The sequence below is a fragment of the Dama dama genome, chromosome 31 (assembly GCF_033118175.1).
Source record: "Dama dama isolate Ldn47 chromosome 31, ASM3311817v1, whole genome shotgun sequence".
Lineage (NCBI taxonomy): Eukaryota > Metazoa > Chordata > Mammalia > Artiodactyla > Cervidae > Dama > Dama dama.
This window is the reverse complement of record NC_083711.1, coordinates 53,052,268-53,076,279: the sequence shown is the minus strand read 5'-3', so window position 1 is coordinate 53,076,279 and position 24,012 is coordinate 53,052,268. Positions and strand designations below refer to the sequence as shown.

At 36.2% G+C, this 24,012-nt stretch overlaps 1 protein-coding gene across 2 annotated transcripts in view; it reads right to left on the bottom strand.

Annotated features, from left to right (window-relative positions):
- The window catches only part of ALCAM (activated leukocyte cell adhesion molecule), a 206,288-nt gene that overhangs the window by 59,864 nt on the left and 122,412 nt on the right, over positions 1 to 24,012 (bottom strand). For both annotated transcript variants that reach the window (XM_061134379.1, XM_061134378.1), the window contains exon 2: positions 3,031 to 3,131. In XM_061134379.1, the coding sequence (XP_060990362.1) occupies positions 3,031 to 3,131 (101 nt within the window). The remainder of the gene's footprint in view (positions 1 to 3,030; positions 3,132 to 24,012) is intronic.

Below are 24,012 nucleotides of genomic sequence, written 5' to 3'. Positions count from 1 at the left end.
GCACATGTGTGTACTCTCTTCTACTAACCTCACAAGGTCTTGAAGAAAATAAAATATAATAAAACATTTTAAAGTGTATGACAAATTTCAAGGTGTTAAGAGAAGTAACATTTTAAAAATTATTTACTACTGTTATGAGCTCAAGGCTTGAGACCCTCTCAAAGTTGTATGTTTAAGCCCTAACCCCCAGGGTAGGCCTTTAAGAGATGATTAGGTTTAGAAGAGGTCTTGGGGATGGTACCCTCATGATGGAATTAGTGCCCGTATAAGAAGAGGAAGACGCATGAGCGCTTCCTCTCAATGAAAACACAAAGAAGAGGCCCTGTGAGCGCATAGCAAGTGGCCGGTGTTGGCAAGTCGGGAATAGAGCCCTCTTCAAGAACTGAATCAGCTGGCACCTTGATTTTGGACTGCTCAGCCTCCAGAACTCTGAGAAATAAACATCTGTTTATTTAAACTACCAGTTTGTGGTAGTTTGTTATTGCAGCCCAAGGTGACTAAGACAATTACTAAGCTAAAATTGGAGTCCAAAAGGTTCAGTTGGTTGAATATCTGAATACATCAGTAACATTCTCTTTAAATCTTTTAATATTGCTACAGGTTTACAGTGCAAATCCTTGTACTAAATCATTCCTTCATTAAGAAAAATATGTTAGACCAGTATCTTAAATTTCTATAGTTGTTAACTCATGCAAGAAATGACAGTTATTACATTTTGAGCACTTAACTATAAACCAGGGGACTTTCTTTGGGCTTCCCGTGCATTAATGGATTTAATATTCATAACAACCCTGTAAATTACACATAATACTGGCCTCATTTATAGACAATGGAGACAGAGGTTGGTTAAATAACTGGTCCAGGGCCCCAGCCAGTGTATCTCAGCAGGGCCAAGACTGGAGCTTCACTGCCTGGCTCCATTATGACTACGTTATATCACTCTTGACAGCCTCAGATGCTTATTCTGTACCAGGCACAGAGGTGGATGCTGGTGAAGAAGCAGTGGGAGTGGGGTAGGGTGAGGTGCAGGGAGGTATGATCTCCACTCACAGGGAGATTACCATGCAGTAAGAGAGGAATGAATCCATCTTTCCTCTGGGTTCTCTCCCTTTCACTCTTTCCAAAGCTGCTCTTTGTCTTTCAGGCTACATTAAATTAGAGGTTGTATACTGCATCAGGGAATCAAGACTGCTTTCAGAGCATATGGCACTTCAAATATAGCTCATCAGTTTATCGCTGAAGCTTTTTATTTCATTAACAGTTTGAAACCTGCCATTATTGTTTGTTTTCACTGCCATTGTGCCAGTTCAGTTTAGGTGAAAAGTATTTCCTGGGCATCAGAAATGTCGATAATCACAGAAGTTTTTCACCAGTGGATTCCATTTATATTAGCACTAATGGTGGTAGCCTCCCAGACCCTTGGGATTTTAGGATTGTGAATAGACTTTGTCCTCACAGGCCTTAACTTTGTATTTCCATTTTTATACAGAACCAGAAATAGCTAAAAATTACCCAGGGTGAGCTGGATGTTAGGAGGAGGGAACAGGGAAGTGGTATGCCGCCTCACCTCCTGCCTTCACCTGCCCCATCACACACTGTGTTTAGAACTCGGTGGTACCACACTCACAACAGTTCACACTTTTCACACAACTACCACGTGCCAAGTACTAGGTAAGTATTCCTATATGAATTACTTCATGTAACCTTCACAACAGTGTAAGGAAGATTATCATTATCATCTCATTTTTTTCCCATGAGAAAATGGGGATTAATTCACTTGTCCGGAATTCTATAGCCAGTACATGATAGATTATGTCAGTCTGACTTCAGAACCTGTACTTTAAGAGACTGTGCTTCACTACCCCTTGGATGCAACTATGCACATTTCTATTCTGTGGAACATTTGTTCTTGCAGATATCTGAGAGAAAAAGTTGTGTGGTTCAATAAACCTAAGAAATGAATGAACTCAGACAATTTATCATGTAGCTGTATATAGGAAAGGCTCTGAGAAGTATTGTAATAAAACAGTTTTCAAAAATTATTGGACCATCAAATCCTTTTCCTATTCAAATATCTTTTAACATTTCAAGGACCTAGGGAAAATTTGCCAATTGTGTTCAGTGAGACATATGTCCTCTGTTCAAACTTGCAAACTATTGTGTCTTATGTGATCTAGCACTCGGAAATGGTGCCACACAGATTTTTGTTGGTTTTGGGAAATAGATTGAGGTATCTTATTGGTCAACGTTTTCCAGCCTTTCCACTTCACCTACTAGGATAGCTACCCTGCATTTCCAAACCTATCTGTACCTCAATACCTGAGAAAATATGATTTTCCTATCTGTAAGAAATGAATGAATGAGATGGTTGGATGGCATCATCAATTCGATGGACATGAATTTGAGCAAGCTCCGTGAGTTGGTGATGGATGGGGAGCTTGACGTGGTGTCCATGGGGTCGCAAAGAGTCAGACATGACTGAACGACTAAACTGAACTGAAAAAATGAATAAAATCAGCAATGTTAAATTTTAAAAGAAGCTACCACATCTACTGAGTTGTAAGGCCAAGTACCAGAAGCAGGCTTCTAACACTGACGACTAGTTTTCAGCGGACATTTGAATGCTCTGGTTCCTGGTACGTCTTGCCTTTAAAGTGACCACACCAAACAAAAGATGAGTATGTAGAGAATGGTAACCATTTTTCTCTAAGCTCTGTCCTATACTCCCTGAGTTTATTCTGGAATTCTGCCATTTCTTTTGCTTTGAACACTTCAGGGTGACTCTTTCAGACTAATTTGAGCTAAGAATTGTCTGTTTATTGGCTTTATTTTAAAATAGCATTTGTTATGTAAGGAATTATTCTTCTGATATACTCAACACATTAATTTCATCTTCTTACATTTATACCCACAGTTGAATATTACCATTATGTTATTTGAAATTCACATTTACTCATTTTCTTTAAAAGACTAGAATTTTCTTCAAAAGACTAGAGGCAACTAACCAAGTCCTAGATAGATCACACTTACATATTTCCATTTGCCAAACATGAGATTCTGAGGTACATCAACTCGGCAAGGCATGATAATGGTATCTCCATATGCTGAGTTTACAGTGTACCATCCAAGACCTTTAAAGGAAAGGAACAAAAGAGAGACAGAAGAGTTCAAATATTCTCTTGAAGCAGCAAAGCAAATAACTTCAGTACAAGATGCAAGTCTTAGTGAAGGTTATGTATTATAATTTTATCTTAAATGAAATACAACAAATTGTACAGTTAGAACATATTTCCTATTTAAATATCAACAGTTCTTATTTAGTTTAGTTCTTATTAAGCCTTTGAATGTCATAAGATTCAAATCTATAAAACTCTCAATTTTCCCAGGGAATAGACAAGTGCATGGGTGCATGATAAGTCGCTTCAGTTGTGTCCGATTCTTTGCAGCCCTGTGGTATGTGGCCTGCCAGGCTCCTCTGTCCATGGAATTCTCCAGGAAAGAATACTGGAGTGGGCTGCCCTGCCCTCCTCCAGGGAATCTTCATGACATAGGGATACAGTCTGCATCTCCTGCGGCTCCTGTATTGTAGACGGATTCTTTACCGCTGAGCCACTGGTGAAGCCCCATATAAATAAGCAGTATATGCCAAAGGAACCATATAACACCTAGGGTTTATTTTCACCTTCAACTGTATTCCATAGAAACATAGGACTACACAAAGAGATTAATATGCTTAAATTTTTCAAAACTGGGTTCAAATATATTTGTGTTTTTCATTTGAAAATACTCTTAAATTTAACTTCTGAAAAATTGCGAAAACTATCAATAACTAAGAACAAGTACAAATAAGCCCACAACTGAATCTTAATTATAAGTGGAAAAATGAGCATGAAAGTGTCCTGCTTTACTGTAGTAATGGTTAAAGTACTAGTTTTCACTTTAACTATACACAAAATATTAACATGATAAGAGTCTATAGGGAATTCCCTGGCGGTGCAGTGGTTAGAACTTTGCACTTTCACTACGAGAGTGAGCGTTCAATCCCAGGTTGGGGAAACAAGATCCTGCAAGCTGAGAGAGGGCAAAAAAAGAAAAGAATTTGTGGTATGAAATTTCTTCATGAAATGATTACACTGCTTTTTTGGTAGACAATCTAACTTAAGCAATTGTTTTGCTACTAAAGTACAGAAAACTTCCTTGTTTAATTCTTTATTAAAAGAATGAAAATTATAACTAATTGAATTATCAATAATTTCCACATTTTTCATAGATATGTAACATACTATTCAAATTTATGACATTTAAAGAAACATAGGCATTTAACTTGGCAATAATATAGTATTTAGGGACTTCCCTGGCGGCTCAGAGGTTAAAGCGTCTGCCTGCAATGTGGGAGACCTGGGTTCGATCCCTGGGTTGGGAAGATCCCCTGCAGAAGGAAATGGCAACCCACTCCAGTATTCTTGCCAGGAGAATTCCATGGACGGAGGAGCCTGGTGGGCTACAGTCCACGGGGTCACAAAGAGTCGGACATGACTGAGCGACTTCACTTAGAAGTCTAGCAGATCTTTTTACCTTACTTTATTTACAACTGTCTTTAAGACTATATACATTTACAATTATTTAATTGTATTAAATGATTTAATATCTATTAAGATACCTTATAATGGGATGCAGAATGTGAAGGGGCTAACTAAACCGAAGAGAAAAACAAACGATGTTTTTTCCACCAGGTGGCGCTAAAGTGCAAAGCTAAGGCAATGAGAACACATGAATAAGGCCATCTTATGACTTTCTAAAGAAACGAGACAGGGTGGAGACTATCTTTCACTGCTATCCATCAGTAACAACATAAACAAAAATTTCATATTAACCTTAGTATAGAAAGAAAAGGAATTCTGTCAACTGAGGAAGGTACTTTCCTTTAAAGCACTTTTGCTCCAGTGAACAAAAACATTACAGAGAACACAAATTTTCACAAAAATAAACCACACAACTACTTTCCAGGATTTTTAACATCATTAAAATGAAGAATAGCAAGTATAGTATAAGCCATAGAATGCATTTTTAACTTGCTATTATAGACAAAATTTGACTAAAACTTTTATTACATATTATTTTATAATGAAAAATTAAATTTTTCCATCAATAATTTTCAATTGTTTAGTGTCAATCATATTGATTTAAATTCTTTTTTATGATAAATCATTGAAGAGCATAAGACTGTAAATGAAGAGATGGTCTCTTCAGCTTTATTAAAATAAAAATTGTAAGGATTTAGACATGTGGTTGTAGACAAGCAAACTTATGGCAGTTAAGGAACTGCTTTATTTTACAAAATAGAACTTGGTTTTGTATAATACTTTGGATCCTAAATGTGGAACTTGTATCATGTATTTTAGGATCTGTTCAAGCACTGTACACAGGGGCAGGTTTTCCAAGCCATGGAAACAATTTTGTGATTTAGTATCTTGTTTTTTTTTCATGACTATATAGCAAGACACCTGAATATGTAATGACTCTAGAAAGTAGTGATTCTCTTCCTTAAATTATGGTAAGACATGCATGTCTAATTACTTTCTGTATTATCAAAACATCTTCTTTTGACAACTGATGGTGTTCCCATGGTTGGTCCAGGAGTGAAAACAGATTACAGAGCCTGGGTACCAGTGAGGTGATCCTTTGCTAGGTAAAGGGAAATAAAAAATGCCTTTTCCAAAAAATGCAATGCTCTGCTCTATCTTACAGACCATTTTTCTTTCCTCTTCTCTATAAAGCTTCAATATACAGCAAACTTTATAATTTTATAATTAATTTAAAATCTTAAAATGTTATAATTTTATAATTGAAATTAAACCTATATGAATTTCAAGTACATAATGTATTAGCATGATGAAAGCACAATTACAGCAGGGAAGGGAACACATTTTTTTTTTTTTTTTAACCACAGTATCCCTGGGATAATTTCTGGCATTTTTAATGGGCATCTAATAAGATAATTTTCCATTTGAATCTTGTGGAGTCCTTTCCACTTTAGTTATCAAATTAACATCTTTGAAACCAGGGAGGCATTGACAACACTGGAACTTTCAAAATTCTTATTCTTGGCACCTACTGTGAAGGCTGTCATATACTGTCTTCAATGTTTAGGGAACATAGATTTGAGCTTGAATGTCATGCTCTTACTTGAAGAGAAACAAGCACAAATTCTATGTTTTTATGAATTTATGGATGTAACTACAGGAGAAAACATTTCTTCCTTCTCTTTCAAGAGAAATGAAGAATTGTTTGTACGCCATGATTTGCAAACGTCCCTAAGAAATGCCTTTTCCTTACCCGTGATGACCATACAACAGAGCTGTTTTTTAAAGTATTTGCACATTTATGGGTTGGGTCTTTCAGTGACAGCTCGATATCCATAATAAGCCAGGACAGGACTTGCCAGAAACACAGGGCAGTCAGACATCTGACAAGAGTGAGCACAGTGGGTAAACGGGCAAGAGAGCAATCCACAGACCGAGGGCAGAACGAGTGGTAACCGTTTGGAAGGCATCAGGAGCCACAGTCACAATGAGTTTAGAAATAAGTTGGCCATATTCATCAACTTTCCTCTTCAGGTGGGAGTATAATGGCGCCTGGGTGCACCTGAAAGAAAGACTTATACGTGTGGGAGAGCTAATATTGTTAACCCTCTAGAGATAAAGTAGCCATAAAGACTACTACGATTTAGTGATACATTGGCTTCCTGACACCTCTAGGGCATCTCAGTCTTTGAGATGAAGTGCCAGGTAGACCCAAAGCACCTGTCAACACAAATAATTCTGTTTATTCTTTTCATGGAAGCAAGAGATTTTATCTTTGAACTGCCAAGTTTGAATTAAATTTAGCTTACTAGAATCCCCCTGCAATTACTTCCCTGTAATATTAGTTTGTTAAATTATTCATGGTTTCATAGTCTAGAGATTATTGGATATTATTGCAAATATAGAATACCTATGATGTCCTTTCTCAAAGAGGCTAAATATAAAATATAGAAGGAAATGTGTGTGTGCACAAGGGTTTGCATTTCTGTTCTATACATGTTATGTCTATACATACATGCATATGTCAGAAGATACTTTAAACTGGGCTAAATCACCTTATGTATTAAATGTGTTCTAAAAATTTAGTGTAATGTTATTCACTATTATTACTGTTGCTATCAAAATGTCATGACATACAATAAAACATAAATATGTGCTGTACTTGAACAGAATTGTGTAGTTCTTTAGTCATTCTTATGAAGAGTTATTAACTACAGATAAAGAACTATAGAACTAGAAAGGTGACAGGAGAATTCAGCGAGAAAAAAATAAGACAAGCACATCCCAAGAAAAATCTCTTGACCAAATAATCTCACATATAGAATTCTCAGGCAAGTGATTATAAAATACAAGATAATTATAGTTATGCATTTTATACAGCAAATAATTTAAAGAGGCACTAAAACAGACTCAGGCAACCTTTTGAAGTCAGGTGAATGCTTTATATTTCTAATTAAAATAATAAAACTGTAATAATTTGGGCTATATTGGTGAGACTTTCTTTTTCTGTGTAAAGTAATCCTTAAGGATGATCAACGTCTGAGTAATCATTCTCTTTACTTTGTTGACATATAGACATCTGCATTGAGGTCACTTAAAAGTCAGAATCTGCTACCATATTTCAAGAGGAAGTGCAACAAATAATATAGAATAGTATAAGACCAAAATTCATCAGAGTCTGTTTTACACGCTGTAATTTAGTGTGGTTAATTATTTTTTATTGCACTGATACTTTGAAAGCATCATCATCCTTAAAAGCATTTTTTTTTTTTTTAGCTCTGTAGCTCTGGTTGGTGCCATAGAAGGGTAAATCATTTTACAATGGGCTCAGAGCTTACGACATAAAAACTAAATTCCAGTTCTACAGAAATGTTAGAGAAATTTATTTGTGCAAATGAACTGTTGGGGGAGGAAGCAGGTAAAAATGAGACTTATCCTTAGAAATTACTTTCATATGTATTTGACTGATTTTGACAAACATGCCAATGTCCCTATTTGCTTTATTAATGAATTAAGATATATACAACTCTAATTAAAACAGGTAGTGTTTCTTAATTTCATCACTGTTGACATTTGGGACTGAATAAATCTTTACTGTGGGGGGCTGTCCTACATAATTCTAGCAGCACCCCTGTCTCTGCCCCTCGGATACCAATAGCACCTTCTTCTCACTAAGACAACAGAAAAATCTTCAATCATGGCAAATGTCCCCGGAAGGCAAAACTGTCCCCAGAAATCCCAACTAGTTAAGAACTACTGGTTTAGACCTTCACTCATTTAATAAAACTGTGGTTTCCAATAAAGGGATCATTGTTGTAAAATAGAATCTTAGTGTACGACTAAATAATCACTGAATATGAATGAAAGGATGGAGGAAGCAATTGCACATAATAACATCTGGTTATTATCAAATTGGTTTTCTTCACAGAAACATATTATATTAAACTATGATAGGAGGATTGATTTCTGACTTGAAACACTGGGATCCAATCCAATCTAAGAAATTACAAAAAATCTATTCCATAGAAATCTACTTCATATATTCATTATAATGAAGCACAAATTGTATCTACTATATATGTTTTCTAAAGCGTATATAGCACATGTATCTTATTTAATATGATAAAATATAATAGCTCTACTGACAGAAGATTAAGCTGATGTCTTTAAAGAGTCTTCCATACCTGATTTTATGATTCAGTGACACATAATTATATCTCATAATTCCTCTCATAAACTATTATATTAAATAAGAGTTTAAAATCTTTGTCAAGGTCATGTAATATACAAGTAAGATTTCTGTATGTGTGTGTGTGCATGCGTATGCATGTGTGATATGAGTTCTTGTAATTCCCAAATAACTTGGTTGCATGGCAGATGGGAGAAGACATCTGAGGGAATTCAATATCACTTTGTGAAACTGAGAAAACAGCTATGCAGCCCACTTTTTCTTGTTTAATTTCCCTTCATAAACATGGGTACATGGGGGTAAAGTTGGGTTTTTGCTAAATCAGAATTAGGAATATAGTTTTTCAAAGTTTACTTTCTACATTGCTTTTCATAAGTATCATATATTATAATATAGGTATAGTTGTGCAATGCCTACATATCAGAAAAATAGTAATTCTTCCTTTCTTTTCCTCTCACCAGTTACTACAATTTTAGAAATGCATTGTGTGCATATGTGCTTCAGTCGTGTCTGACTCCTTGTGACCCTTTTTACTGGAGCCTGCCAGGCTCCTTCGTCCATGGAATTTTCCAGGCAACAATACTGGGGTGGGTAACCATTCCCGTCTCCAGGGGATCTTCCCAACGCAGGGAGCGAACTTGCATATCTTGCATCTCAGGCATTGCAGATGGGTTCTTTACCACTGAGCCATTGAGTAAGCCTCATAAATGCATTATATTATGTCTTTTAGATAAATGGTTAGGCCACTGTGGAATCATATTCAGATGAAAAAAATCTTATTAAATCATAAAATACTGCTAGTATTCAGGAATACACTATAATATATGTGTTTTTAACATTACTTCCAAGTTTGGCATGTTATAATGCTCAAAATATTTATCTTTTTAGTGGAGTATAGGTCAATTTAATAATCCATATTATATCACAGAAGGGACATCTAGAAAAACAATACAATTTAAAAAAATACAGTGACCAGTTTGCATTACTGTGCTAAAAACTACCTTCTCAATTTACCATATGAAAGTAAAAGTGAAAGTCACTCAGTTGTGTCTGACTCTTTGTGACCCCATGGACTGTACAGTCCATGGAATTCTCCAGAATAGAATACTGGAGTGGTTAGCCTTTCCCTTCTTCAGGGGATCTTCCCAACCCACAGATCGAACCCTGGTCTCCCGCATTGCAGGTGGATTCTTTATCAGCTGAGCCGCAAGGGAAGCCCAAGAATATTGGTGTGGGTAGCCTATACCATATGCCTCATATATTAATATCCTAAGCATATAATCTATGAGCCTGATAAGTCACACTTATTTCCTCTTAGTTTAGGTTTTACTTCATCTCTGCTTCATTTTTATCATTGCTCCTTGAGACCATCTGCTCTGACTTAATTCCTACATATTCTTAAGACCCACCTAAAAAATCACCTATTTATACATTAAACAAGCATCAAGTGTTTACTGAACACCTACTACAGTCAACACCTACTACTACTATCAGGGCTTCCCTGATAGCTCAGTTAGTAAAGAATCCGCCTGCGATGCAGGAGACCCCGGTGCAATTCCTGGGTTGGGAAGACCCCCTGGAGTAGGGGTAGGCTACCCACTCCAGCATTCTTGGGCTTCCCTTGTGACTCAGTTGGTAAAGAATCTGCCAGCAATTCAGGAGACTGGGGTTCGATCCCTGGTTTGGGAGGATCCCCTGGAGAAGGGAAAGGCTACCTACTTCAGTATTCTCGCCTAGAGAATTCCATGGATTACACAGTTCATGGGGTCGCAAAGAGTCAGACACAACTGAGTGACTTTCATTTTCACTACAGTCAAACTGCTAGATGTTCTTTGTGGGGGAAATATATAAATAAAGTAATGAGGCCTACTCCTCAAAGAATATGAGGGATATGTACATGATGGAATTTGTAGGAGGTGCTTACTAGGTAAAGTAAGTGGTATGGCAAAGCGGAGAAAGGAATCCAAACAAGGAGTTTGAAGATATTGGTTAAAGTGTCTTGGAGAAAATTTTATTTGATGTGAACACTGAATTTCTGTGATTGGAAAGATGAGAACTACTTCACTGGCCTGCCATAACCAGGGACCATGTAGACGCATTGAGTGATACTTGGTTTTATGTCTTATGGCAGATTCCATTTTTTATTATAGTAATTTTGACAAATTATATCTTTGATCCTCATAAGGAACATGTCCTAAAACTGGCAGTTTACCCAAATTCATAAATGCACATAAAATTTTCTTAATAAAATGCAATAAACTGTTACATTTTTTTACTTTTTCTTTCCTTTCACCATCAACACCAGCATTTGGATTCCATTTGGGGTCACTTTTTAATTATAAAGCAAAAATTTTACTTAGAAATCATTTAAAAGCAACAGAAATGATTTAATTTATGGACTTTTATTCTTGCTTTTGGGAAATGCCTCAGGAATTTTAAACCAGCAAAACACAAACTCTATTGTACTTGTTAGAATTTCTTAACTTGGAATCCATAAATGGACTTTAGGGCATCTATGAATCCTCTAAAGTTATTTTTTAAAAAACCCAAATTGTGGTATACTGAAGCATTTCTTTTTAAAGAAAGAGAACTCAGAACTTTTATTAGATTGTCAAAGATTGCCTTGAATTAAAAAACAAAATATTTAAGGTTCATTCTAAATTGAATAGAACTTATGGAAGCATAATTTGATGGTATCTATCAAATTTTAAAATGTTAATACCCTTTGATCCAGTAATTATACCATTAAGGATCTAGCCTACAAAAAGTTTTTGCACAAGTGCATGACTGTATATAAAGATAACACAGAATTATTTTGAATACTAAACAACTGAGGAAACTAATGTTCATTAAAACAGAAATATAAGCTAGAGGTGTATCTACACAATGCTCTCCACGAACACACTGAAATAAATGGGCAAATACATGGTTTTCCTTTTTGCCTGTATATATTTCAGTGTTTATTCTTTATCATTCATTTATTGGCTATTGAGTGCTCGCTTTGTGCCAAGGGCTGTCTAGGGTAGGCAATTCACATTGATGAAAAGAAAACACCCTGTATTCAGAGTTTAAATTCTAGGCATATACATATATATATGTATATATACATACATGTATGTATATATATATATATATATATATGAAGTTTAATTTCTTTTCAAAAGAGGGAGAAATTATCAGTTTAATTATCCACCATGCTGCAATCTATTTGAAGGAAAAACCTACATTGCCCTCACTTTGAAATTCATTGCAGCACCATGAAGGTTGCAGGTGCTCAATAATAATGGATAAAATAAAGCCCCATTGCAGTGCACTGAAAGGAACTCTATCAGATCATATTCTTACAACCCATAATTTTTAGTTTGCATTTAACATTTCAGAAAACCATATACTATTCTTTGGGATTCTAGGGAATCTGGGAAGGTGGGGATAAAGCGGATACTGAATTAGAATTCAGTATCTTAGCATTGTCCCCCACCAAAAGGCTATTTTGTTTTAAAAATATTTTTAATGGAATAAAACATACACTCAAAACAATGCACAGACCTAAATTTACATTTGAAATGTCACCAAGAGCATCAGGATTTAGGGTTTCTTTGACAGTTCTCTTCACATTCTTTGTTCTGAAGATGAGACTAGGGTTTCCAAAAATTTGTTTCACAGGGGAGCTGTGTGTCACCAAGTTCTCATTCCTCAGTGATGAGTTTTTGACTGGACTATACAGTCTCTGTAAACACTGGTTCCTTTGTGGGGACAAACTCAAATAAAAATACTTAAAAACACTTCATGCTCTATGGCGAGGCAGGGGGAAGCCAGGGAGACTACATTGAACCAGAAATTTAAAAATGTATATGAAAATAACAATCTTCTATATTTTATTTTAAAATGGATTTTCATAGTAAATGAGACTAAAGAAAAGAAGGCTTAATCATGTTTCCCTTTATATTCTACAGTTCACACATTATAATATTTACAAATACTTATGTAACTAATAATTTATGTAAGTTGAGATTCATAAAGTTGACTATTTTCTACTATCATGCTTCTCTCCTAATTATCTAGGACTTGATGCTGTGTCATTAATGAGAATCCACTCAGACACTTAATCAATACAATGAAAAGAATCAGTAAAATATTATTTTCCTTTCGTTTCTCTCCCCCAATTCAATTTCCTGCATTAATTCTTGCACTGTCTCTATTCAGATCCTGAGGACTTCATTTGGGAACCAGCTTAACTAAAGAGGTAGGTAGAAGAAACCCCTATTTGAACACTGCCCCATGTTAGATGCAAAGGAAAGATGCTCCAAGTTTAACTAAGTGTATCAATTATATGTGAATACTGAAAAGTTACATTTTCTTGTGCATTTTCCCACGTAAGTTGTATTGAAATTGTGAATATGACTTAATTATTTTAGCAAAGACAATAACTGTATTGTATTCATGAAAACACTATCAACAGGAAAGCAGGCACAATGCTTCACAAAAGACCTTAAGTGCATCATCTGAAGTAATGGAAACTTTTGGAATTTAGACTAGAGCCTGTCTTCAGAAAGAGTCCATAGTTATTGTGACATTATTAAATTTGTTGTCTGCAAATAATTTAATGCCATGACAACAAAAAGACCTCTTGATTTGAGATAATCAAAGCTGTCCTTGATAACACTCTCCAGCTCCCAAACAGCAAATTCCTAATAGCTTTTACATTTCTCAGATGTCTTAGAAAAAACATATTATAAATATTTTTAGCCAATAAGATCATCATTGTTTTCAGAGAGCTTCTGCTAATAACAGCTTGTGCTAATTTTATTGCTTTAGCATTTAAAGTAATATTCAATAGCATTAGAGAATTTTACCCAATAATTGAGGTAATGAATTACGGGGGTATAGCAAATAAATTGTCAAGGCTCCTGAACGAGCAGAGTAGTAAACTTTTGCTTCCTAATTGGTTGAGTGATCTTGTCCAGGATGCCTGCTTCTGGAATATTCCCTGTTAAGTATTTAACTGCTGCTGCTGCTAAGTCATGTCAGTCGTGTCCAGCTCTGTGTGACCCCATAGACGGCAGCCCACCAGGCTCCCGTCCCTGGGATTCTCCAGGCAAGAATATTGGAGTGGGTTGCCATTTCCTTCTCCAGTGCTTGAAAGTGAAAAGTGAAAGTGAAGTCGCTCAGTCAAGTCCAACTCTTCTCGACCCCATGGACTGCAGCCTACCAGGCTCCTCTGTCCATGGAATTTTCCAGGCAAGAGCACTGGAGTGGGGTGCCATTGCCTTCTCTGAAGTATTTAACTAGGTACCAAAAAATGTTTACATAGGTTGAAATAGCTTTTTGCTCTTTTCTTCACAGGAATCCCAATTAACACTGCCTATGTCTCCTGAGGATATAGATTTGTACAATCAAACATGGTAAGTAATAAAGGTTAAAAAGCTATTTAATAGATTTCCCCACATATTTCGTGAAGATTGCTGGCTGATTTCCAAGACTTAGATTCGTGTAAATTCCATGCTTTTAAATTGACAACTTCCCACAGGGGTTGTAATATAAGTTAAGGTCATAGGAAGAAAATGATGGCTTTCTATGGCATTTGCCCTTTTTAAAGAACTAAACAACTTACTATGAAATCTAGTTTTCTAGTTCTGATGAGGAAGAAGAAATAGAAACATTTGTCCAATATATTTTTGAAAGCAATTAAGACCACAGGAAAAATAAAATTTTCTTTAAAAAAATTAAAACAGATAGTTGCATAATAGGAAATCAGCATAATCTACTATATAAAAATGAAATCATCCTCCAGTTTTAGAGGTTTTGTGTTGCTTCAAGGACAGGTAAGCATAGAGAATGGTACCCACTGTAGCTTGTCCATAGCACAAGCTCAGTGGTGTTGCTCTGAAATGCATGAACTTAGACAATATTAACAATAACTTTGATATATTACACTTTTCCTGACAGTCATTACTCTTAATTGATGAGTGGGAGGAAAGGTGGGAAAGAGAACAAGATAATTTAGGAAGGCAATAAATAGAAACAAGGAATATAGGAAGTTGTATTGAAAGGTAGTTTTAACATTTCTAAGGATATCAGAATGGGGGAATGCTTTTAAAAGACCTTGTAAAATCTGGATCTTAATTTGGCTGAGCTTTGAAACTCCCTTACTCTCAAAGATTTTTAACTTGCTGAACACTTTGTAATCCCAGAGGCTCACTGTAACTTTAAAATGTGTCATATTTATACTGTGATTTAGGAAAAGGTCTAATGATCCGCAGAGTTTCTGGAAGACTAACCATCATGGACAAAATGGCAAAAACGATAACAACAACAAACACCTAGAAAGGTAAACAAGTTCTTACAGCAGGAAATGGCTCTTCTGCGTTTAGCTGAACTCTCCACTCTCCAGGCCAAAATACCAGAGTGGGCAGCCTTTCCCTTCTCCAGGGATCTTCCCAACCCAGGGATCGAACCCAGGTCTCTTGCATTGCAGGCGGATTCTTTACCAGCTGAACCACAAGGGAACTGACCCTCTAAAATTAGTAGGTTATTGGATCCTAGAAAATTCAGATTGCAATAGGGGTGTAGTGAAAAGAAAAATAAAACCTACAGTTTGATTTAGTAAGGAGATAGTCAAATTAAAAGCAAAAATACATTAGAGCAATTGTAGCAATAATAATGGACATTTTACTGTGCATTATAGTTTGTAGTGCTCTTTTATGTATATTGTACATTTTTGCATTTGAGTCTCACAGTAGCCCTATATGATGAACAAATAAAGGTTTATGGTGAACACATACTATGATGCTTCCTTTGCTGATGGGATCCTGTTCACCCTTCAAAGCCAAGAGTCTACTGCACAAGAGACTACACCAACAACGTCAAGCAAACAAGTCTGTAGTGAAGCTAGAGCGCCAGATTAATTCTCACCTGCAGTCCAATACTCATCACTATTAGATACACAGAAAATGATGACATGTTCTTATTTCATTTTAAATTGTGGTTAAGCTAGGGATATTGTTTGAAAAGTAAAAAATGTTTTCCATATGTATTATTAAATAAAACTTTCATATTTAACATTATAAAACCTATAGATCAGAAGGACAGAAGGACTAGCAAGAAAATAAACTATTAAGTTTACCGCCTCTTTCTCAATTGGATGTTATATACCCACCGAGCATTTATTGCCAGGAAATATGTGAAGTCTTGTCTATGACAGCTCATCTGATTCTCAGAACACAACAGAAAACTGCCAATATCTGAGATAGATATCTTTCATATAAGGAATCAGAGGTATAATAAGGCTTTTAAGTGTAGACAAGGCACATTTGACAGGTGGAGTGGCACTTTATTTAAACATTTCAAACACCCAGCACAGTAGAAATAATAGAGGAGACTACCAAGAAAAATTCATTGGATGAATAAAATGAAGGTTAGGATTCAAATCAAGTCTAACTTCAAAACTCATGCCTTTCCTCTCCATCAAAAATAGTTTTCACAATTGCAAGTTCTTGGAAATCTTTTACTTTTTATTGGGGTATAGTTGACTTACAATGTTGTTTTAGTTTCTAGTGTAGTAGTTGTAGTTTAGTCCCTAAGTCGTGTCCAACTATTGTGACCCTGTGGATTGTAGCCTGCCAGGCTCCTCAATCCACGGGATTTCCCAGACAGGAATACTAGGGTAGGTTGCCATTTTCTTCTCCAGGGGAACTTCCTGACCCAGGAATCAAGCCCAGGTCTCCTGCATTGAAGGCAGATTCTTTACTGACTGAGCTACCAGGGAACTCCATCAAAGTAAATAACTTTATCAAAATAAATCAGTTCTACATGTACATATATCCACTCTTTTTTAGATCCTTTTCCCATATAGAGAAGCATCCTTTTCCCATTATAGAGTATTGAGTAGCATTCCTTGTACTGAGTTGAAAATGTTTAAGTTCACAAAAACCCTTAATATAATGTTTATTCATAATTGCCAAAATCTGGAAGCAACCAAGACGTCCTTCAAGAGTGAATGAATAAACCAGGTGGCACATATGGTGGAATATCAGCAATAAAAAGAAATAAGCTACCAAGCTCATGAGCTCAAGCTCATGAAAAGACAAAGGAAACTTAAATGCACATTGCCAAGTGAAAGAAGTCAATCTGACTGATCTTCTGTGTCAATCTGTATGACTCTGACATTATAGAAAAAGATGAAACGATGGAGATAGTAAAGAGAGGAGTTCCCAGGGGTTTGATGAGAGGAAGGATGGGATGGATGGACAGAGCCCAGAGAATGTTTTGAGTAGTGAGATTATTGGTGGATACAAATCATTATACATTTGTCAAAACCAATAAAACAGACAACACAAAGAGGAAAACATATATAAATTATAGATTTTACTTAATAATAATAATGTGGCAATATTGACCCCTCAGTTATAACAAATGTGCCACGCTTATGCAAGATGTTAATAATAGGGAAATAGGGGGATGGGGAATTTTGAAAGAGTATAGGGGAACTCTCTTCTCTCCATTGAAATTTTCTATAAACCTAAAACAGATAAAAAATACTCCATTAATTAAGAAGAACGATGCACATAGTTTCTTCAGTCTATGGAATGTATACATTCTGTATCCAGACAATCTCATTTAAATTCCCTTGGTTAAGATGGAAGGAAGGACATAAAATCTTCAAGGACAAAGCTTTGCATCCCCCAGCACAGGTGATCTCTGTCTAGCCAGCTGCATCCCCAGGTGGCTCTCCGCAGGTGCTGACAACACCAAGACCTCTGCTGAACATCGTCCTGGGTGGTCATGCTGCAGCAAGAAATGGCGTTTTATGATTATGCTTTCTACATATTCTCAATCCCACCAAAGTGCTAATATATTTGGTTCATCTTTGGATTATAAGAGATAATGTCTTTGATAATTTGTTCATGATTACTGCTCGGGAAGATAATGATGCTCAAAATCCCCCTAAACTTCATATTATAATATTACCTCCCTAGCTCTGCTATTCTTAACAGTTTTTAAAGACAATAGTGTCATTAAGGTTAAAAAAGCAATTCACTGTTCCTACACATTAAAAGAATACCAGGTTACAGAGATGAGCTGCTGGCGTGTAAGCAAGACTTCATGTTATATCATGTGTCTGGTTTATGAATTTCATTTGAGTTCCACAACTGAAAATACTCCTAAAGCTGCCTCTCAAGGAAGAAATTAATTAAAAACAAACAAACCAAATAGAAATGACTGGGATGCTTAGACTGTGTCACTGTCTGAAAATCCAATGGCAATTTTCAAGTTAGTTCCCCCTTAAGAGCTTTACCAAAACATGCCAAAAGTGTGCATTCTTCAGCTACAATTTTACCTGTGCATAGAACAGATGATAAAGAACGTCTCTGAAATCAGCTTTACAATGATTTCTTCATTATCATTTTTTAAATTGTCAGTAGCCTCAACATACAAGTATGACGACTGATGCATATTCAATCTCTCTCTCTCTATATATGTATATATATTCCATACCTTTATAGGTAATAAGTATGATTTTAGAGTTTGTTATTCAGAAATTCATTGTTTCTTACCTCTAATTTTAAAAACCAAGAGATATTTTACAAAGGAAATTTCCAACCCAACATCATACTAATAGTCACCCAAGGTAAACCTATATGGTCAATGAAAATAACTCATACACAAGTACTTCAGAAAGATATCACTAGGGAAGTGTGCTATTCATTCTAAAACCTTAATAGCTAAAAGATAATTTATAATGATGTACATTGGAAAGCCACTGAAATCTACTGAAAATGGAAAATTGCATGTGCCTGAAGAATAGTCTAAAGTAATTACAGGTTAAACATTTATCCAATATCGTTGATGTAACTGAGAAACTATAAAAGATATATGCTAAACACCAAGATTCACAGTTTGCATCTCAATATAAACATTTTATTATTGACTTGTGCCATATTTTCCTTAATTTTTTCTAAAAGCCTATGAAAATAACATTTCCTTAACCCAAAAGATTCTATTTCATGTTATTTATAAATGCGTCATACCATAAAGCAATAGGTTGGCTACAATATGTCAGATACTGTATTCCTCTTCAGCACACAAACGTAAATAAATTATCTATTCGAAGGAGATTAAAATCTAGAAAAATGTTTTCTAGCCAAGAGTCTACTACACAAGAGACTACACCAACAACGTCAAGCAGGTGTGATTCCAGCCCTGATACTAAGAAGGTAAGTGACCTCCAGCGTTAGTTGAACTGTATGTTCTCATGTTTTCCAGCCATTAAATGGAAGACAATAGTATCAAGCTCAAAGGTTAACTGTGAATATTAAATAAAGTGATGTGTAAGCTGCTTAGAGGGCTTCTCCGGTGGCTCAAACAGTAAACAATCTGCTTGCATTGCAGGAGACCCAGGTCCAACCCCTGGGCCGGGAAGGTCCCCTGGAGAAGGAAATGGAAACCCACTCCAGTATTCTTGCCTAGAGAATTCTATGGATGGAGGAGCCTGGCAGGCTACAGTCCATGGGGTCACGAAGAGTCAGACATGGCTGAGTGACTTAACACACAAGCTGCTTGAAAGAATACTTTTCATACAAATGCTCAGTAAATGCTAACTATTAATAAAAGATGCTCAACATCATTAATCATTAGGGAAATCAAAACCACAAGATACCACCTCATACCTCTTAGGAGGTATGGTCAAAAGGTACATGTTAGTGAGAATATGGAGAAAAAGGAATCTTTGTACACTGTTGGGGGGAATGTAAATGGGCACAGCCATCATGGTAAAGTACAGATATAAATAGAAATACCATATGATCAGCAACCCCACTTCTTGGTATATATCCAAGAAAACAAAATCACTATGTTTAAGTGACATTACACTCTCACAGTCACTGTGGCATTATTCACAGTAGCCAAGATATGTGAACGATCTAAATGTCCATCAATAAAGAAACTGTGATACACACACATACATACAACCACATAATAGAATGCTATTCAGCCTTAAAAAAGAAGAAAATAAGGAAATTCTGCCATTTGTGACAACATGGATGAATCTAGATATTTCACTGAATCAAATGAGCCAGACACAGGAAGACAAGCACTGCATAATCTCACTGATGTGTTGAACATAAAAAGCCCAACAGATAGAAACAGAGAGTAAAATGGTGGTTGCTAGGGCTTGGGGGAAGGGGGGACAGGGAAATACTGGTCAAAGGCTACAAACTTTCAGTTATGAGTAAGTTCTGGATACTTAACATACGTGCGTGTGTGCTTAAGCTCAGTCATGTCCGACTCTTGTGACCCCACCAGGCTCCTCTGTCCACGGGATTCTCTACGCAAGAATACGGGAGTAGGTTGCCATACCCTTCTCCAGGGGATCTTCCCAAACCAGGGATCAAACCTGGGTCTCCTTCACTGCAGGAGGATTCGTGACTGGCTGAGCCACAAGTGGTTATAATGAATAGTAATGTATTGTACACCTGACATTTGCTCAGATTAGATATCAAGGTTCTCATTATATCCCCCCCAACAACACACAAAGGGAAACTATGTGAGGTGATGGATACACTGATTAGCTTAAATGTGGTAATCACAATGCAATATGTGTATCAAAGCTTCATATTACACACTTTGCACACACACAATTTTTTTTTCTGTCAATAATATCTCAGTAAAACTCAAAAATGTTAGCTATTATACCTCTTTTATTATTTAGTGGAATTAAAGAGATTATGTGCCAAATGTTGTACAAGCAGAGGAGAGATTGATGAATAGACTGAAGAAGGCTTTATTTTAAAAGGACATTCATATTGACCTTCACAGACAAGAATTTCTTCAAGTGAGAAGGAGAATGAAGGAAAGTATATGCAGATGAAACGCTGGGAACAAGAGGTATGATCTCATTCGGCCAGTGTGGCTAAAACTTAGGGCATGTGGGAGGTAATGGAAGGAAATAACAGCTGGGAAGGTTGCTTCTGGAGTGATATTAGGAAAATCCTTAAACAACAGCTTAAATAATTTGGATTTTACCCAATAAAAAATGTGGAAGAAAGGGTTTTTGGTGTATTTTAAGGATGGCAGTGAAGTAGTCAGATTTTTGCTGTTGAAAATTCTCTTTAGCAGTATTGTGAAAGATAATCAACTGCAGAAGGGACTAGGGGATGGTAACCTTGTCAGAAACTTACAATGTTTAGAAGGTCAGGTAATCATAGTGAAATATGGCAAGAGAATGAAGAAGAGAAAGCACAGTGCGAAGGAAACATTTCCAAATTGGAATCTATGTGAGCTTCATGTGATCACAAAGTTCACATTTCCCAACCTAGCCGGGTACACTGCTCATGTGAAGAAGAGATAACACTTTGTCTTGTAGAAGCATATCATGCACCATGTGTGAAATCACACACGAACTAGGCAAATAGGAGAGCTGCCTTTTTATGTTAGCTTTTTGGAAAAAGCTTGAGACTAAACAAGCAGAACCATCCAAAGCAAATATTAAGTCTGGTGGTGTTAAGTGCTTGGATTTCTAAATGCAAATTGTTAATGTAACTTGCATTTTGGTTTTAACACATGCAAGCCCTTTTCGGTAAACACTGCAAAAGACAGAAAGAGAAAAGCCATGGTGCTGAAACTTATATAGTCCTAAAGAAATTTTCCTGCTTATTATTCCCCTAAGGCTTTGTGTTTACCAGTTAGAAACTTTGATGAAAAAAGCAAAAACGAAATGTAAAAGAAAAAGACCTACAATATTGAGCTTTTAGGTCACTACTAATTTTTCTTTTTTAGAACAGTTTCTGAATTCAATTGGGATTCCAGAAGTGTTTCTTCAAGCACTGATGAGTGGGTCAAGGACCTCACAGAGCTCTGATATACAGTACAAAGCCTGACACTATGTATAAAGTAGGTAACTAATGAGAATATAACGCACAGCACAGGGAACTCTGCTTAATGAGCTGCACTGACCTGAATGGGGAGGTCCAAAAGGAAGGGAGTGTATGTCTATGTGGGCTTCCCTGGGGGCTCAGGTGGTAAAGAGTCCACCTGCAGTGCAGGAGGCCCAGATTTGATCCCTGGGTTGGGAGGATCCCCTGGAGGAGGGAATGGCAACCCACTCCAGTATTCTTGCCTGGAGAATCCCATGGACAGAGGAGCTGAGTGGGCTAACGTCCATGGGGTCACAAAGAGATGGACATGGATGGGCGACTTTCACTGTTTTCATGTGTATATGTTTAGCTGATTCATTTTGTGGTACAGTAGAAACTAACACGACACTGTAAAGTGATTATACTCCAACAAAAATTAATTAAAAATACAAAGTCATTGTACTATCATAGTTTAAACATTCCAATTCAAGTGACAGTGTGACCAAAGATGATTGCCAAAGACTATAAAGGGAGAGAGTGGAAGATATTACTTCTATATCTTTCAAATAACCCTTTCAGAAGTTGCTTGTAGCTGGGACTTAGCAGCCTCTGGTGTTGTTCTTTCTTTCCTTGCTGTACAGAAGCATAATCGAACGATCTGTGCCCTTGTCTACCAGGAAGTCAATCAATTTGACTAACCTGCACCTGCCTGTCTAATGTCCTTTCTCCTGCTCACCATTCAGCTGCTTCCGTGTGCTCTCCTTAAATGCCTGGACTTTAGGAAATGATTTCCAAATTATGGCCTCATGGACTGTCATCTCCATCCACTTTTTCATTCTTAAAATGTCTGCCATTGATGCGATAGAGTAGATTATTAAGCTGTCTTTATTAAAAATTCAGTATAAAATATTGAATCTGCAACTCATGGTTGAAAGAACTCTGGTGTGGTAGTTTAGGAACCTGAGTTCTTGTCTCATATTTAGCTTGAAATCATTGAGAATCTGTTTTCCTAGGCCTCCATTTATTCATGTATAATATGATATAAAACAGGGCTTAAATTTCTAGGCTTAACATTCCCAAATATGAGAAAAGGATTCCCATATTGGATTCTCATAAAGGATTCTCGTTAATTTTCAGCTGGCATTTGAAGCCATATTACTTTTATGCCTGGACTGGCAAAATCTTTTAAAAAAAGAGAGAACATGTCAGATTTCTTATTTTCGCTTTATAACTTAATTTGCTGTTGGCATTTCCAGTGAATATTTTAGAAACTTGACACCGACAAACTTTGGTTTTGGTTTCTAACTTCTCAATTGATGAGTGTTTTTAGATTTAATTTTAGTTTGCTTTATGTTGGCTACCAGTATCATTCAAGAATTATTAAAAACTTTTATTACATTGGCTCAGCATGTAGTATGTTTTGAGTATTGGCATGTATTATATTTTGCATTACTCCAACAGTATGCAATACTATCATAACAGGCTCATGAGTCTAGAAACAGTGTTACAGAAAATTCTAAACTGAGCACATAATAATTTTGTTTAATCATGGAGCAAAATGAATTAATATTATTTTATCTTAATTACTTCTACTATAGATAATAAAAAATTACTGCCTTTCAAAATTAGAGTAGCACTTCATATATTTAGGATTACTCAGATATAATTTTTAGGTAATTGAAATCTAGCCCATCATGTACCATATTATATTAAATTTTTAATTCTCTCAGATGGAAAACATTTGTATCACATTGCATACTGTCCTGAACTTCAAATCAAATTATATGATAATACCTAACATTTATATATTACTTAAAAATGCACTTTCCAAGAAATCATCTCTTAAACCAAATATTATTCAGAATATAAATAAACTTTCTTGTGGTAATTCAGCTATTTCTATAAACACATACTGTGCTATAATTCAGAGAGGATCTTGGAAACTATTGAAAGGATTAAACCTATTTGCCCAGGTATACTAAACAGCACAGCCCAATAGAATTTTGACATCACTATGTTTGTCTGAAATGATTTATCTTTCCTCTCACTGCTCCTGTCAGGTGTCGTTCTTACTAATGATAACAGCCCAGACTGGCACGTTACTTGAGAGCCTACAAAGCACTTTCCCATACATTGTGCCATCTTGTGATGGCCTCGTAGTCCCTTTCCAAACTGCCAGGCCTTTGTAAACAAGATAAACTTAAAAAGAGATTCTATTTAAAGAGCAAACAATCTGTGAGTGAGGGCCCCAAGGACTTTCCCAAAGAATAAGGTTAGGAATGCTCATGGACACTAGCATTTATTTTGGCTGCTGAGAACCTATGTGTTTCCCATAGATTCTTGGCTGGGCTCTAAAGGGTTGAGTTTGGCAGATAAGAAGCCTCTGATC